Raw genomic sequence first — 17108 nt, 5'->3', positions numbered from 1 at the left:
TCACAATTCTAGGAGAAATGCATCTGAACGGAATGGAACATCAACAGAAATTTTATAATCTTCATTTTTTCATTGACTTTTTTAAATCCTGAAAAATCAGGAAGGCTCTTATAAAAATTATAAAAATCCAAATTGATTTGTGGCGACAAAGAATTAAGACGAAAACTTTAAATTCGAAATGAGTAGAAACATAAGAGAAAATATTGAACCATCAGATGTTCTAATTAAAAAAAATCATACAATCAAAACTATTCAATTGTTGAATCTTTTAAAAAAAGTCCCGTCCGTAAAGTGGCTCTCCCTGTCGTCGACTGGCACGCCAACGAGTTCGCGTCCCCATTTGGAACCTCATCTTTCCGTAACCGTAAACGGCAGTGAGTATCTCCCACGAAAAATACAATATAAAAAAAAACAATACCGTCAGCATATCCGGCGTGCAGCGAGTTGATTTACTCCCCCCGGAGTGGTCTGGTTATTGGGATAAAAATCATCGCACTCGTTACAGATAGCGGGTTGTCTCACAATGATAGAGTGACCAGTGTCGAGAGAATCGTTGCGAGTGTTATTTGTCCGTGTTGTGCCTGAAGTGAGAAAACATAAGTTGTTTTCAACCGACGTCAAAGCGGACCATTTTAATGGCTGCAATGGCTACTCACTCGTAATTCTGAATATAACTCTGCGGACATTGAAATTTGCTCGACAAAATTCCACGAAAAATCAGTGAACATCGATAAAGAGTTATGGAAAAGGTGTGCACGAGTGAATCGACTAGTGAATGCACGAGAGAATGCTCAACAAGTAAATAGGAAGGAAACCAAGTATAGGTTGCTTGAGCAACAACGGCGGTATTGTAGGATGTCGACTGCTTCCTCCGAAGCGTCCCCTCTCCATTATTTATCGCGAAAGACTTATCACTTTGTTCTATTCGCAATAATTGTTCTCCTAAGTCATTCAAAATGTGCAAGTGGAAATTATGGAGATCCATTGGAACTAAGTGGAAAACAGGATGTTCAGTGTCCAGTGGAGTGTGCGTGCCTCGGTAATACTGTTGTTTGCAGTGGACTGCAGTTGATTGCTCCTCCCAGTGGATTACCACCGTGGACCGAGATCCTGGAGCTCAAGGAAAACAGCATAACTAATTTGGAATCTGATGCCTTCCTACATCTTCACAAATTACGTGAATTGTAAGTTCATCATTTGTAATTAAGATTCAATCAATTTAGAGAATTTTATTTTCCTTGGATTGACATTCTCTTTATTTCATGACATTTTGTCCTGTTCAAGGACATGAGGGCATAAAAATCTGCAAATTTTATTGAATAAAAATACAGAATTCGATTTTTTTCAACTCATTTTATTTACTCAATTCATTTATTTATTCATTTAAATACATTTATAATAGTTTTGTCCATATTTTTATTTCATCTCTCACGCCATTATATTGTCAAGCAAAGAGAATAGATTAGGAAATAAAATTCTCCTTATGCAATTGCTATTGTATTTGGAATGAGTCAATGCGAATGGCTAAGACTTGAGCATTATTTTTTTGCAGAGACATAAGCTCCAACAAGCTCCAAAATAACTTCACAATAAAACTGCCCGCGTCTTCGCAATTGACTAGTCTCAAGGTCAACAAAAACTCACTGGACCGAATACCGGATCTGGGCTCCCTCGAAAACCTGACTCATTTGTCACTCTCACATAACGACATTAGTTCTGTAAATGGTTCGGCACTTAAGAAGTTGGAGGACCTCCAGAGCCTCGATGTAGCAGGAAATAGAATAAAGGTGTTGAGGCGAGGATCATTTCACGCTGGGAATCACCTCGTGAAGATAAATCTGAATATTAATCAGTTGGAGGAGATTGAAGTCGGCGCCTTTGACAACTTAACACTTCTCGAGGAATTGAGGATTAACAAGAACAGCCTGACTCTCCTCAACAAACACGTTTTCTCGAATCTCGGGAATCTAAAGATCCTGGAACTGAACCGAAACGAATTGCAGCAGATACCAGGCCTGTGTCTGAAGAATTTAACGAATCTCCAAGAGCTGAGACTGAAGAGAAATAAAATCGACACGATCGACGACGGGGCGTTCTGGCCACTGAAAACCCTCTTGACTCTGCAACTGGACTTCAACGCCCTGTCAGTAGTCAGGAAGGGCGCCCTGTTCGGATTGGATGGCCTCCGAAAACTCACCCTCTCCCACAACAAGATCTCCACCATCGAGCCCCAGGCCTGGGAGCAGTGCAAGCAGATACAAGATTTAGATCTCTCCAACAACAAATTAGTATCGATCGAAAGAGGAACCTTCGAGTACCTGACGAACCTAGAACGCCTGAAGATCGATCACAACAAGATCTCCTTCATCTCAGAGGGTGCCTTCGGCAATACCCCAAACCTCCGCACCCTCGACCTGAACAACAACAAAATATCAGACATGATTGAAGACATAACAGGTGCAACTGGTGCCTTCGTTTCACTCAACGAGCTGTCCCGCCTCGGCTTGGCCTTCAATCAGATAAAATCGATAAATCGAAACGCATTCGTGGGATTGAAACAGCTCGATGAGCTAGATTTACTGGGCAATAACATAACGAGCATTCAGGAGAACGCATTTACCTCGATGCCACGTTTATCAAAATTAAAAATGAACACAATAGCTCTGGTGTGCGACTGTGGACTGCAGTGGTTGAGCGTGTGGCTGCGAAATAATCACTACAATGACGCCAAAGTCCGCTGTGGCTACCCCCATTGGTTGAAAGGCATGCACTTGACGCAATTGCAGCACGCCAATTTCACCTGCGACGAATTCCCAAAGCCCAGAATAACCGAGGAGCCCTCGAGTCAAATGGGAATAAAAGGTGGCAATGTTACGTTGACATGCAAAGCAACAAGCTCAGCAGACACTCCACTGCACTTCACCTGGAAGCACGAGAACGTGCAGTTGAGCAATGGTCCCGTTCACATCGAGGAGAATTCCAAGGCCTCAGATACTGGGGTCACAGAAGCAGTATCAATTCTCCATTTAATCAACGTAACTCACGCTAATGCTGGGAGATACCAGTGTATGGTATCGAATACATATGGCACTTCCTACTCAGCAAAAGCCAAAATAAGTGTCTTGATATATCCCTCGTTTCTCAAAATTCCTCGTGATATCAGAGTGACTGCTGGTAGTACAGCTAGATTGGAGTGCTCAGCAGAGGGCCATCCATCACCCCAGATTGCCTGGCAGAAAGACGGGGGCAATGATTTTCCAGCTGCCAGGGAGAGACGAATGCACATGATGCCCACTGATCCTGTTTTATTTATCGTCGATGTGAAAACTGCTGACAGCGGGGTTTATTCATGTACAGCCCAGAATATGGCGGGTGTAATCGTGGCTAATGCGACGCTGACTATTCTCGAGACTCCGTCGTTCGTGAAACCCATGGAGAACAAGGAGATCGCCGTTGGGGGGTCTGTCGTGCTGGAGTGCATGGCCAGTGGCTCACCGAGGCCCAAATTATCGTGGAGGAAGAATGGAAGTCCTCTGCAGGCCACTGTCAGGCACTTCTTCACAGCTGAAGACCAATTGCTGATAATCGTTAGTACTGAGCCCAATGATGCTGGCACTTACGAGTGCGAGATGAGCAACTCCTTGGGGAGTGTCGTGGGGGCTTCCAGGCTGACTGTCAAACCTGCGCCCTCGACGGTTGTCAACGAGGACGATGTACTTGGATTGATCATTATTACGGTTGTCTGCTGTGCTGTGGGCACCTCCATCGTGTGGGTTGTTATTATTTACCAGACTAGGAGGCATTTGAATATCTCGCATGGGAGTGGGAGAGGGCCGGGATCTGGCACACCAGCTTCGGTCCAGATTGATGGAACTACTACGCAATTGTATCTTGATTCGAGCTCGCAGCACAGTAAGGACAGTGGCACTGGGGACAGCACTAATCCGAGCAGCGATCAGTTGCAGCTTTGTCTACCTGGTGAGCGTTTCATTAATTATATTAATATTTGATTATCGTCATTGATGAGTATCTAAATCATCTTAGAGCTTTGTCATGGCTTTCATTTTTTTGTTGAAAAAAGAAAGAAAATTTCAGACGTCGGCAATAATTATTATTTTAATAATGTCAGATTAAAATAATTGTGTTGAATATTATGATTATGCCATGATTCTGTGGAATAGAGTGGAATGGAATTATATTAATTTTTGAAATATATTACAGAAGAAATGGGTCCATGCATCGTAAATACTGAAGATGAGCCCGCAGTAACTGGTGAAGATCCACTCCTGAGATACACAAATCATCAACGAAATAATGAAACAGACAGTGAGGATATGCCTTAGAGCGAATTGACAAGATGCGGGTAAATCCAGAAGAGACTAAAAAAAAGAATAATAGTATTAATAGATTAATCGTCAGTGGAGATTCTTTACAAAATATTGAACGTGTACATGATAGCATCTTTACTGATAATCAATCGAATAATTGATCAGTGGCCTTGCCGCATCATCGATCGCTCAGTATTAGGTTTAATGTTATGAAAAAAATTAGATATACGTATTCATGAATTTTCTGCACAGCTTGGTGATGTGTCAGAGGGGGACAAAAAGGTTTTGAAATGTCGTGTATAATGTACATGTATATAGAGCAATGTTATAATAAGGCGTACTATATTACTGCGGGATGGCCTAATTGCCGAATTGAGGAACCTACACAATAGTGACAACAGCCTTGTTTTGTGATAGAATATTTATTCTAGAATCTAAGTCGACTTCATTATTTAAAGTATTATTGTAGATATAGTACTGAGTTGAGGGTTTTTTTTTATTTTTACTAATCACGTTTTTACATCTTCTGTTCATATGGGGGAAAATGAGGGAAATTGACACTTTGAAATTTTTTCCAGCTGTTCATAACTCGGAAATAAATTCATCAATTGATGCCTAAAAAATATTTTTTCTCGACCATTCAACTAGTGATTGACAGTTGAAAATAATGAATGTCAAAAGTGTCCGTATCCTTCACTCCCCTAATGATGATCGGTTATAGTCTTCCTGATTGTAATAAAAGCGGTAAATGTCACGTTTTGAGTGCCCAGATGAATCAAAAAGATCACAAAAAAGTTATTGTTGGTCATATACAGTAAATTGCTCATAAATCAACACTTTATTTCTAGTATTATTACAGCACTCTTAATTTTTTTTATCTGACACATAAGGTTTTTGTTTTTTTTTCTTACCTCTTGTTGACCATTTAGCAATTTATCATCATTTATATTACTGACCCCGTTTTTTTCCTTAACGCTTCTATTGTATATAATGTGTATTTTTCGATATTGAAGTTTAAGTGTTCCTCTGGATTCCTAAATTGAAAATGCCTTTTTCAATGCCTTGGAAGATACATAGAATTAAAAGATAATTAGTTATTTTCGAATGATGGAAAAATTTGAATACTCAGAGTTTCTACTTGTTTCATTGAACTTTTTAAATGAGTAGAGAATCGTCAAGTTGAAGGAACAACAAGGACAATATTTACCCCGATTATTAGAAGCGACTTAATGTTTATATATGAATTTGGTGTTTTATAAATATCGGAAGTAATGGAGTATGAAGGAGGGAATAATAAAACTATTATTCAAGATTAAAATATTTATTTTACTCATTCAGCACCTGATCGCCGAGTCGTAATTGTCTACCTTACCACGTATTTCCTCTTTGTCAATTTTAATACAAACATATGCAAGAGATATCCAAAAAAAAAACATTCAAAATAGAGTAGGCACATATATCTGTCATACATGCTCATTTATTTCCGCTGAGAGGTTTAACGGCTTCGGTTTCAGCTAATTGTCTGCAATATTTATACATTATACAATATGACACATAAAAGATCTCTTTATACATTTGCTAACGGCAAAAGAACTAAACAATCTTCTGCCCAATTAAAAATTCATCTAAATAACATAACATTCTTCCTTGCTTTTCTCTACAATTGTTGAAATCATACTATACAATGTACTATGTAAATGGCCGTTGATGCATAAAACACAGTGGATCGATGCATCTCGAAGAAAAATCGATTAATTAATTATCCGTGAATATCACAAAGTTCCTTCGCATTATCAAACGAAAAACAATAAACGGAAATCTCCGCCTATCTTATCATGATCCTCAGATAATCTCTGTACAAGCGTAATATAACACTGTTTTTCAAAAATTGCATATATATATTTTTTTTTCAATCCTACGACTGAATCCGCTCTAGTGCACATTAAATCTCAGTTTATTTACCGTTCGAGAGAGGAAAAATTTCGATAACTCTTGCAGCTTCTTATCAAGTATAATTTGTACGCTGCTCTTATCAACTTTATGTCACAATGTGACACATTCGTATTCACATTAAGGTGGCTATCCTCTTAGATTATCAGTGTCGTTTCCCAATAATGAAGAATAGAAGTACAACTATAACGTCGTTTTCTGTTATTCAATGAAGAGAGTAGGATCGAACACTCGGTATTCAGTGGGATGGGTAGAAAATGAAAAAAAATATCCCTGATGCATGGTCATCGTCACTCAATCGAATGCCCCCCCCCCGGTAATTATTATCATAATGAAATTTTTCTAACTTAAATTACCCACATGTCAATCGTCAATCGTTGTTCATGTCCTTGAGTTCCGTGTAGGCAATGTGTTTCCGGTAGAAGTTATCACCACCACCGCCACCAACAGTTTTTCGCTTTAGATTGGGCATTGTGGACGGACCTGGTACGTAGTAGTGGCGCCTCTTATACATGACCCACCTGTAAATCATGATAAAGATATTGTCGGCGTCAATAAAGAGATGAACCACACATAATCCGAGAGATTATTGAGATTACGATACGAAAGATGTCAGAGCGAAAATACTTGTTGGATAATTGAACAGACCTTGACGATGTCCCCCTCCCCCCCCCCCCCCCCNAAATCATGATAAAGATATTGTCGGCGTCAATAAAGAGATGAACCACACATAATCCGAGAGATTATTGAGATTACGATACGAAAGATGTCAGAGCGAAAATACTTGTTGGATAATTGAACAGACCTTGACGACGTCCCCCTCCCCCCCCCTCACCAAATTGAACAAGGTCATCTTAATACCATGGCCTATAGGTACCAGCAGAACGCGATCAACGACACGTAGCCATTGTCACAATGATGATAACACCTAATGCTTAATCCCATTTGCATTATCATTATTGCTCGCTTCAAATGCCATTAAATCCACCGGCTTACTTCAGCAGTGCCAACGGGACGGGATATCGTGTCAATAATTGTGTAAGAGGCTCGTAAAGAATTAATACCCGATGATTATTTTTTCATTGCCATAGTAGGAGATTGTGGGAAATCAACAGCCCAGGTGATAAATCGATTGGGATATCAATTGGAGTAGACAGGATTGTGTAAGGATTCATTTATTATCATCATCTTCATTATATTTTCCAATTTTCTGAGGGTACGGGAAAACCAGGATAAATAATTAATAGCATGCTTTGTTTCATCATAGTTGATTAATTTCATTAAATCCTTAAGGTCCGAAATGTCTTTCACATTGGTCCGTTAATACTTGAGTTATAACTAAATTCTCAGTAAAATAAAATAAAATCTAGGTAAGGAGTAACAATAACAATTATTCCAACAACCTCTCATACAATAGTAATAAATTAGCACATGAAATAACAAGCTGGTTATTAGCCTAAGACGGGAAAATCTTTCTGGGGGGAGGGAGACAATATCGACGAGCTATTCGACAAGGCAGACGAAAAAAAATCAAATAACCTGACTTGTAAAATTCGGGTCAATGACAGCGCTGACTAGATAAAAACTACTGTTTTTCAATGGGCAATGGATGAGATGCAGGAATATTTCAGGTTTCTTTCTTTTTCTCTATACAGTATATACACTTGGAATGACAGGCGATTGGAAAATCATGCAATCAAACTAAATTCAAAGAGTTAATCGAAATGGAATTGTTCTGGTTCATTCGTATTGTGGGAATTTGGGAATAATTGCAAGAGTAGGTGTAGTATGTGTTGGTGTTCGTCGACGTTGATGGCTATATCATGGCCACCAATGGGTAATAATCTATACCACAAAGAATCTCGCTCAGACTTTAGAACCGTGTATGAGAAAGTCATCCAAATATCTGAAACAGATGTTAAAAAAATCGTGTAATTGCCATTATTGCGGTAATAATCGTGATTACCAGCATGAGCTGGGAATAAAAGCCTATTTTCGTGTCTTACCTCACCCAATGTATCCTGCAGCGACCGATATAATCAGTGCAATGAGACCCGTCATCATTTGTCCAGCTGTCGATACGGTGGCAGAGGTGCCCGTCGAAGACTGTCGAATTGACTCTTCAACAATTTGATTTGGCAGAAAACGATCCTCAGCAGCTAGACGATCTCCATATTTATTGATTAAGTGCATGACCAAGCCGTTGGACCAGCCAAAGCCCAGTTGAACTTCGTACTCTCCACCGCCACCTCCACCCCCAGACACAGTAGCATCATACTGATAAAAAATATTCATTAAGTGCCCATTAACTACCAAACTCCAATCATACTTTTATTATTTTCAACGGAATTCGTCGCAACAAGCTTGCATTTTACATGGGAGATTTCATGGGGAATTAACTGATGAATTATGAATTGTCAACTGTCAATTGAAGTTGTTTCTGTATGAATTCATCGAAAAGTACATCAAGACGATGACTTCAATAAAAAAAATGATTGAAAAAAAAAATTTAGAGAGATTGAACCGAAGATAAATGCTTGTTTTTCGGAAATTTATACATTTTGGGAATGCCCCAGGGAATAAAAAAATCCGAGGAATTGCCCATATCTAAAGTATTGATCGTGGAATGAAAGAGAGAAGAAAAAAAATTAGTTAATTGCTAGTATCGTCCAATTGAATGAGCAAAGTAATTCTAGTTCCTTTAAGACCCCATCATTACCTTCTCAAACATGCTGTTGGTCGCATTGAACGCCTTAAAGTTGCTCCTGACCCACCTCTCGCTCATTTCATAGGCTAGCCTCTGGGCCCAAGCGTCCCCAGTCTTGTCCAACGACTCGATAACAAAATACTGCAAAGGTGGCCAGGCATTTGGATAATCCCACTGCTCACCAGAATGCTCCAGAGTGGCTGGTATACCCCCGAGATTGATCATAATCTGATTTTTCTCGAGATACTTCAACACCTTAGCCACGTAATCCTCCTTCCGAGTTACATCGTAACAGTTAGTCCATAAGGGAACAACATTCGTTGGATAGAAATAATCACGTTTGATGTCATTGAGGAGATCATAGTCAAGCCACACGCCAACCTCCTTGTGCCAGAGTACAGCGTTAACTGCTGTTTTCCATTCTTCAGCAATGTGCCTATAGATTGTTGCTTTACTCGCATTACCCATTTTATCGTTGAATTCAGCTAGGAGAACGGCGTTATAGTACAATATGGCATTGAGCTCCACTGGAACTATGTACCTCGCTTTAATATTCGATAAATTGCCTAAAATGCATAAAAATTGCTGTCCAATCTGGGAAGATAAAATTCATTGAAAGAAAATTGGATATTTTGATGCCCAATAACATACCTTTATTAGTTCCATCGACAATGAACCAGCGACTAGAAAAATCCCATCCAGACTCAGCAGCGGTTTTGAGCTCCCTGTAATAATTCTCCCTGTCCTCGCTCGTTCGGAACAGCAGACTGTTGGAGTAATCCTCCCTGCATGAACATATAAATTCCTCCATTACCAATTTGCGTATGACAAAGTGGTGGCAATTGTAACGCCAGATAATCTACCTGTACGATTCCGGTCTCGGGCCGCTGGATTCCTCGTAAAATCTCGCCAGTGTATAATTCCTCCCGTCTTTCTCCACCTCGACCGTTCGATTAGTCATCCAAAAGTCAAATTCTTTCTCCAACAGCCAGAGATTATCCCTCAGCCAATCGTAATCCTTCGTCACATCGAGATATTCCTTAACCATGGGTATCAACATCGGTGGCTGAGATCTCATTTCGTAATATATTCTCCCGCCATTAGGTATGAGGCCAATTTTGTCGACAATTGAAACAAAGTTACTCAACATACCCCTGACCGTCGTGAACATCTCAGAGAGCAATAGTCCCTTCATAATCCAGTAAGAATCCCAGTAATAAAATTCTCGAAATCTACCGCCAGGCACTATTACTGGATGTGGTACATATATTATTGAGTAAAGATGCTCATTAACTCTGACATCATCAGTCATTTTTCTACCCAGCAATTTCCATATGTCATTCAAGTCTGATGCAAATTTTCTCAACTCTCCGTCCTTGACTCTAGCCAGAAATTTTGGCTCAGCTCGCCAATCACCCGGTATCCAAGTCTCAAACTCAGACCCAGGTGGATCAAAATTATTATCAATAAAATGCTGAATATTCCCCTTGCTCGGTGACTGATTAGTACTGTTCATCATTCTGTGGAATGCAGTCAGTGTTTCCGCCGCTGATTTCTTCATTTTCATGTCCACAAATGTCTTAGAGTCGGGGTAGAGATTGGCCATCTGCACCGTATGCAGTAGCGGGCCTTGGCAATAAATCTCACTGCAAGCCAATTTATTTTACTGATGCCTCCCCATACTTTCAACAACTGACTAACTCATATTTTACTACTTAATTAAGTTTAGATTCCAATTATGCAGAAATGTACATGAAGAAAAAAAATACTGAGTAAGAATGAAGTACACTCTCTTCTCCTCTCTCTTTCTCTCCAAAATCCAGCGAGTGCTCATCGCCGTGATTGTCTCTAATAATTACAATTCCCGTATATATATTGATTTAAGTGCAATTACCCAGCACACAAGGTACGGAAAATTACGGCGGAAACTGTGTGAAACTGGCGCGAGTGACGGCCTTGATGAAACGACGGCCGGTAGTCATTGAGGCGCGTAGGTAAAAGAAAAAAAAATATGTAAAAATGAAAACCAACACCTAGAGAATTGATTTAAAAAAATCCATACAATCCCAGAATCGCTCGAAAATCCCATTAAAAATCACGTAATTCTGCCCTTGGACTCGACAATCAATCGAAACAATCCCAAATTGTGCAATATATTTGTGGCTCAATGCTGAGTTATCAGACGTTCGTTGACTTGGCCCAAAAAAAAAACGATTAACTAGAAAAACAAAGATAATTAAAGTCGGTGGGGCCAGCCTTGGAGCGATTCTCGTGACACACCCGCGTTATATTCTTTCGATGATTGGTTCATTGCTTTTGTTCGACGCGGAAACACGTGAGACAAATCTACTACGTCATCGTGGATGCCAAGACCGCCACGCGTCACACACACCCACCAAATAAATTCCAAAGCATATTTTTTAAATGAGAGAAGTCAAAGTTGATAAGATAAGCTAATGTGTCTTTCTTTTCTTCAGTTCATTTCGACCGCTTAAAATCTAATACTGGAATTTATTGTCGTATCATTATTACTCCTAAAGCACTGATAGAAGACTTTAGTTGTTGTTAATGAGGCTTCCCAATTACCAGCACCTTTCATTAATAGTTTTATGTATTTATTGTCCTCTGTGTCGCAAACTTTATTATTTCAAGTAAATGAGCACCTGAAGATGATTGCGTGCATTCATCCGAAACATCGGGCAATTGTTGAAAGAAATGATATATTTTTTTTGCTATCACGAAGTCAGGTGCACAACCGCGCCAGTAATCGTCGTGTCGTTAGTCAACGAATGGTGAAGAATGGATAGTTAAGCCCCATTAACGTAACTAAATACTCCCATATTATTTATCAGTGTGGATGAATAAGGACTCACCTAGGACAGGGTGGTGGTCGTTCGTGCGTCCTCGATGATGAGACATCCTCATGGACTCTGGTTGAATTAGCTAATGTCACCGACTCCACCAGCACAATAGCCAGCCAAAACGCTCTCACTAATAATTCATATCGCCTACTCGTTCTCCTCGGCATCTCAACCATCTCTATATTGTTTTCATACATCCTCACACTCTCCTTGTACATTAATACAATATATTCTTTATATATTATCTGTTCAGTTTGTGCTTTATCGTTAGTTAAACTCCTTCAATTATTCGTTAAATTGCTACGTCTTATCGCTTCAACAATATCAACGCTAAACATATGGCTCCCACAGAGGTAGATAGGGCAAAGTGTTTTTATAAAAAACAAAATTCAAAGAGAAATGGAGAGGAAGAGAGAGCGTGAGTTTTTGGGGATGCCTGCGCGTCTGAATACTTGTTGATACACCAAGGATCAGAGGATTGCACAGGGTAAAGAGGATAATTGTGTGAGAATTGATGATTTCTTTTCGAATGCCGGTGAACTGAGCACCTTACTTTCTTGTAATGGGACTATAACGAATTCCCGTTGATTTGCGCACTCTGCGCGCTGGTCTCAGCTCCAGCAGTGCCGCATTCTCCCTGCAACAGTGGCCAAAGAATATTTTACATTACAACTCCACCCCTTGCATTGAATTCACCTGATGAATATCGGTGATGAAAAATAGAAAAATTCACGGAGACACGGTCGACGTTAGCGAAACGGTCGTTCTATTCGTAGCACTGAATGACTCTTGACGCAATGATCATTTGAAAATAGCACAAATACACGTCGTATAGTTTACCTGCTCAAAGGTCAACAGAATATAACAAATGGATGGAAAAAAATAATAATAAAAATAAAACGAAAAACGTGGTTTTTGCTTTTACCAGATCGGTGTAATACCTGCCGGCAATTATCGTGGCCGTATCAGTAATGAGGAATGACTTGACTGCTGTAAGCCAAGTAGACAGTGTGTACTACCGCAGTTTACCTCCTTATCGTGGCCAGCGCTGACTTGCGACTGACGCAGACAAGTCACAACTTTTATTTGCGACGAGTGAGACGGAATCATCGCCTATGATTGTAGTCAAGCTCTCGGGGCAATCGGTTATGCCACACGGGTACAGGATAGAAAGACAAGAGTATCTTGTTACAAGTGTGTACATTCAATGCGGGAGGGGGGCTGGGGAATGAGATAATGAAGAAGGAAGGAAAATACAGTGAGAGCAGAGTTTGGAGGGGGGTGGGGGAGGGGCAAATGGTGGGAGAATTCATTAAAAGCTAATGGACTAATGGTATTTTCCGAAGAAAAAATAAATGAACATTTGACAAAACAATAAAGACAAAACGTGCGGTAATAATGATACTTGAGGAACAATAGAGCGAGCAGGTGTCCAAGTAATGTTGAAAATGAATTTGTCATTTTTAATTCTCCCCCAGGTGGAGTGGTTTTTTTTTTCTTCCACCTCCTTTTCGTCATTGATAATTGTTCAAATGTAGAGCATTACACACCTCCAAGGACCAAGCCTCCTCGCGCCGGTTGTCTCATTATCTCGCGCCCGTTCGAAAGCATTCTCCCGATAACGTGTACATAGTTTCGCGTGACGCCTAACGCGTAACGGCACGAGATTGAAATTATCAGTGGGAATAGAGCGCCAGTCTCGAATGAGCCGAGCCCTCCTGTTCGACAGCTCCCATTGGCCGATAAACTTTCCCTCTTGTGCCGCGTGGCCACTTGATTGTCTAGTGATACGCATCGTCCGGTGTAACATTCGAGTAGAATTGCTAATCAACCGGTCAAACCGGTCTCTCAAACATTCATCCGCCGATGATATTTCGATCAATCTGCCGCGGTATCAGTCAACGAGAGGAAAAGAATGCAATTAAATCATCGAGAACGACAGCTTCTGAGAGAAATGAGGATGATACAGTACCTTGTATCATTCGCGGACAATGGTCATCTATTTATATATGTGTTTAAAAGAGATAACGTCCAAATAATACGACGCGTCGTTGTCAAGAGCATTTTAAAAGCCAATCATTCCATTTGCTATTTTTAGCCGGAAATAGGTCGCAATCATAGGGAGGAATAATAATCATGGCAAATAGACGACACCCGTCGGTGTTACGCATCTTCAAATCATATTTGATACATGACACATTGTCACCATCATACAAACATTACAGTTGTTCCGTAGGCAGCCTGCATGCCACTTCATTACCCACGATTCCGTGCTCTATTTACTACCTTAGACGACAGAATCGCACGTTTATGCTCATCGTACCTTTGTTTTTTTATCTCATTTCGTGTAAATAGATAAACGTCAGCGTAATCGTTCACACGTTACAATATGAGTTCCATAAATTTTCATCGTCAGGGCTTTGTCAGCGCAGCTAAACCGGAAAACGATCTATCAACGTCCACAGAAAGACTCACACGACTTCTTTTAATAAACAATTGTAGAACTGGGGGACCTTTTCATGGCCAATCACGTATGTACAAGGATGTATTTTTACATTCTCCATCGATTGTCGTATGCATATCGCACATCAATTATTGTAATTTCTGATAAGACGGGGGATAATGGATTGCTAATTACTTTTTTTCTTATCGATGCTAATGAGGCTGAGTGAATGTTCCGTGACAATAGTTGAAAAACCTTCGTGGAGTGGAAAAATAGCTCATGTGGGAGTTCGATTTATGTTTAATGATTGAGCAATGATGGACGGTTATGCTTGAAGCTGAATCAAGCGAAAGATTCTCGAATGGGGCATTTGATTTGGGTAAATCTAGGGGTAGAGAAATATTTTCATGTCACTACCCTTGAGGGGAGACTAGTATGAGCTTTAAAAGTCGTGGGGTGTTGCCGTGAGATTTCTCGTGCATTTAATTAGTGCAAAAAAATCAATTGTTTATTGTTCGTTTGCTCCGGAAAGCTAATTTCGTTTTGTTTGATTCAAAAATTTGTGCCACTCATGTAAAATAGGTAGAAAAATAATCCTTAAAATATTTAAAATTTATTCCCGATTCTTTTAGAAACATTTTTGACCATTTTACATGAATGGTGCAATTTTTTGTTAAGAACATTACGAAATTAGCTGTGTAGGAGTTGAATTTTAAAAAACTGATTCGTAATTGTTATTGCCCGCAGTTAAATGTTTTGATTTGTATTAATGAAATATATATTAAATAAATACAAATTAAGATTTGAATTAAATGAAATGATTCAATTTTCTGCTGTCGAATATTGCTTTTAGCTTCATTTATGCAACAGTTTCGAAAAATTCGCCAGCTTCGCTTGTCCCTGAATGCCATCTCCACCCGGAAAAACAGTTATTCAATTTTCATCTGAAGCTGTGGTTGCTCGTTAGAAAGGATAATTGGTGTAGGCCGGGGTAGAAAGATTATCGCGCAATTTTTCAACATAATTTCATCAGAATCGTTAGAAAACGTAATAGACCGGACGAGAGACGAGAGAAACTGCTCTACCGACGGTAGTCCATCTAGCAATGAATATTGTGTGTCAACGATAAAGTTGTTTTCTTCGGTTCATGCGGCCGTACAGAATTCAATTGCAACAATTACAGGCGCAATGCATCACCGAGCGCAAATTTCATGAAGAATTTCGAGTATGAAAAATCATACGCACACACAACCGGAAATTATGGCACACGTGGCAACCCACTTATCCCCCAATTATTAGCTGTAATTGTCCAATTGAGAGTGAAGGGTGTCTAATTTATTATTTTATCGTTTCACCGGTATTGAGTCAGAAATTGGGGGAGTCGGAGGGTCAATGCGGCACTTCCTCTAGGAACAACCAATTCCAGTGACTTTCCAGTTATTCACAATGCAAAAATAATTAACAAACTCAATGAATGAATATTTTTTCAATTATTCTATTTACCTTCCCCCGATCTATCCTAGTTGATTCAGCCTCGATGGCATATATCCACTGAGCATAAAACACTTGACATTAATTTATAATGTCAATTGTCTTAATTGATGGCACGCAAACAGCACAGACTTTTTTAATTATTATTTAAAAAATATTTTCCACTGATAAAAAAACAGTTGCGAATTAATCCACTGTTTCACAGTAATGCCCGATAAAGCCTTGAATTATCACCTGTCACTGAGTAAAAAATGAGTAATGGGCAATTGACGGTAGCAAATCACAGGAACTAGAGGTCGATAACACTGGTGTGGTGCACTCAACCACGATCGTTCAACAACTGACCGAAGGGAGTACGTTATGTGGGGTAGTATACTAAACCGAGGCAATAATAATAATCAAAGTACAACTGGCCGCCTTCACAAGGCACTCGAGCCTCGGGGTTTTGCCAATAGAAAACTGTAACGCACTGTATTTTCGGTCCAGCCAAAACTGGCTCAACATTCCAATGACCTTCAACAATTTACCGATTTCTCCCGAAATTTTATCGACCGCGGACGTCACTGATTGCTAGCGTGCAGATGAACACGTTCCAGCAGGTGAATCATGCCACCTGTATGCGGACTAAATTCCTCGGATGAAATTACACTTCCTCGGGATAAAATGCCTCACGTGTTGTCTCGGAGTTCGTGCCAATGGGTAAAAATAATCCAATCAGAGTGGCAAAATTGTGCGGGGAGAAGGGCGGATTTTCCGACGAAAACACCCGACAATATAAATAGCGCAACCGATTTTTACGATCTATCATTCACCAGTTACATGATGGGAATTAATTTTCATTAGACGAAGAACGTGATTAGATATCTGGTGATCAATAGCGATCCGATAGCTATGATATTATGATAACCAGATTTTCGTTGCGCTCGTGATATTTTGAATTAGAAAAAAAAAGCACAGGAATGTTGATTGAAGATGTCGCTAGCCCTGATTTCCGAACAAAGGAGCAGGCGAGGTAAAGTGGGCCGTATCTCCTGACCAAATGATGCAATTTCGATGAATTGGGGCTCATTTTGGAGCCCGAAAAAATATCTTCGATTTGAGCCAAAAATTGGGGAATTTCACTCTGCCAATGTCGAGTTATTGACGATTGAATGCGGCCCATTCTACCCCCCTCCCTCGTAATTATTTCAATTCACACACGTACTCACCGATTTCCAAGGATCCGATATCGTAAAATTTTCTCTCTGTATTTTCCACGTATACCAGTCTCTTTGAAACAGTGATAGTAATTACCATGTCTCGTAACAGTTGGCTTAATGCTCTGTAAA

General features: G+C 39.9%; 2 protein-coding genes across 4 annotated transcripts; one reads left to right on the top strand and one right to left on the bottom strand.

Annotated features, from left to right (window-relative positions):
- Positions 1 to 370: 370 nt before the first annotated feature.
- Positions 371 to 5210, top strand: LOC107045135 (leucine-rich repeats and immunoglobulin-like domains protein 3). 2 transcript variants are annotated; one of them, XM_015267273.2, is made up of 3 exons: positions 371 to 1184; positions 1553 to 3978; positions 4225 to 5210. In XM_015267273.2, the coding sequence occupies exons 1-3, from the start codon at positions 856 to 858 to the stop codon at positions 4341 to 4343; spliced, it is 2874 nt and encodes a 957-aa protein (XP_015122759.1). In that variant the 5' UTR covers positions 371 to 855; the 3' UTR covers positions 4344 to 5210. The 2 variants fall into 2 exon arrangements, with proteins under 2 accessions (XP_015122759.1, XP_015122758.1); XM_015267272.2 differs by having other exon boundaries at positions 4222 to 5210.
- Positions 5211 to 5633: 423 nt separating this feature from the next.
- On the bottom strand, positions 5634 to 12381 carry LOC107045136 (trehalase). Of its 2 annotated transcripts, none has more exons than XM_015267275.2 (6): positions 11859 to 12381; positions 9849 to 10631; positions 9637 to 9770; positions 8998 to 9551; positions 8290 to 8555; positions 5634 to 6799 (listed from the first exon to the last, which is right to left on the bottom strand). In XM_015267275.2, the coding sequence occupies exons 1-6, from the start codon at positions 12062 to 12064 to the stop codon at positions 6649 to 6651; spliced, it is 2094 nt and encodes a 697-aa protein (XP_015122761.1). In that variant the 5' UTR covers positions 12065 to 12381; the 3' UTR covers positions 5634 to 6648. The 2 variants fall into 2 exon arrangements, with proteins under 2 accessions (XP_015122761.1, XP_015122762.1); XM_015267276.2 differs by lacking the exon at positions 5634 to 6799 and adding an exon at positions 7531 to 8184 and having other exon boundaries at positions 8285 to 8555.
- Between the last annotated feature and the right edge of the window lie 4727 nt (positions 12382 to 17108).

This window comes from Diachasma alloeum, unplaced genomic scaffold (assembly GCF_001412515.2).
Source record: "Diachasma alloeum isolate Michigan unplaced genomic scaffold, Dall2.0 Dall_scaffold_00879, whole genome shotgun sequence".
NCBI classification, from domain to species: domain Eukaryota; kingdom Metazoa; phylum Arthropoda; class Insecta; order Hymenoptera; family Braconidae; genus Diachasma; species Diachasma alloeum.
This window is presented reverse-complemented; position numbering and strand designations above follow the sequence as displayed.

Excerpts from the sequence above, each read along its gene's own strand:
- LOC107045136 (XM_015267275.2), bottom strand. The coding sequence starts at position 12,064 with ATGTACAAGGAGAGTGTGAGGATGTATGAAAACAATATAGAGATGGTT. Across the intron at positions 10,632-11,858 it reads CGACCACCACCCTGTCCTAG|TGAGATTTATTGCCAAGGCC; the intron begins GTGAGTCCTTAT and ends ATTGGCTTGCAG. Across the intron at positions 6,800-8,289 it reads GTCGCTGCAGGATACATTGG|GTGGGTCATGTATAAGAGGC; the intron begins GTGAGGTAAGAC and ends CATGATTTACAG.
- LOC107045135 (XM_015267272.2), top strand. The coding sequence starts at position 856 with ATGTCGACTGCTTCCTCCGAAGCGTCCCCTCTCCATTATTTATCGCGA. Across the intron at positions 1,185-1,552 it reads CTTCACAAATTACGTGAATT|AGACATAAGCTCCAACAAGC; the intron begins GTAAGTTCATCA and ends ATTTTTTTGCAG. Across the intron at positions 3,979-4,221 it reads GTTGCAGCTTTGTCTACCTG|AAGAAATGGGTCCATGCATC; the intron begins GTGAGCGTTTCA and ends AATATATTACAG.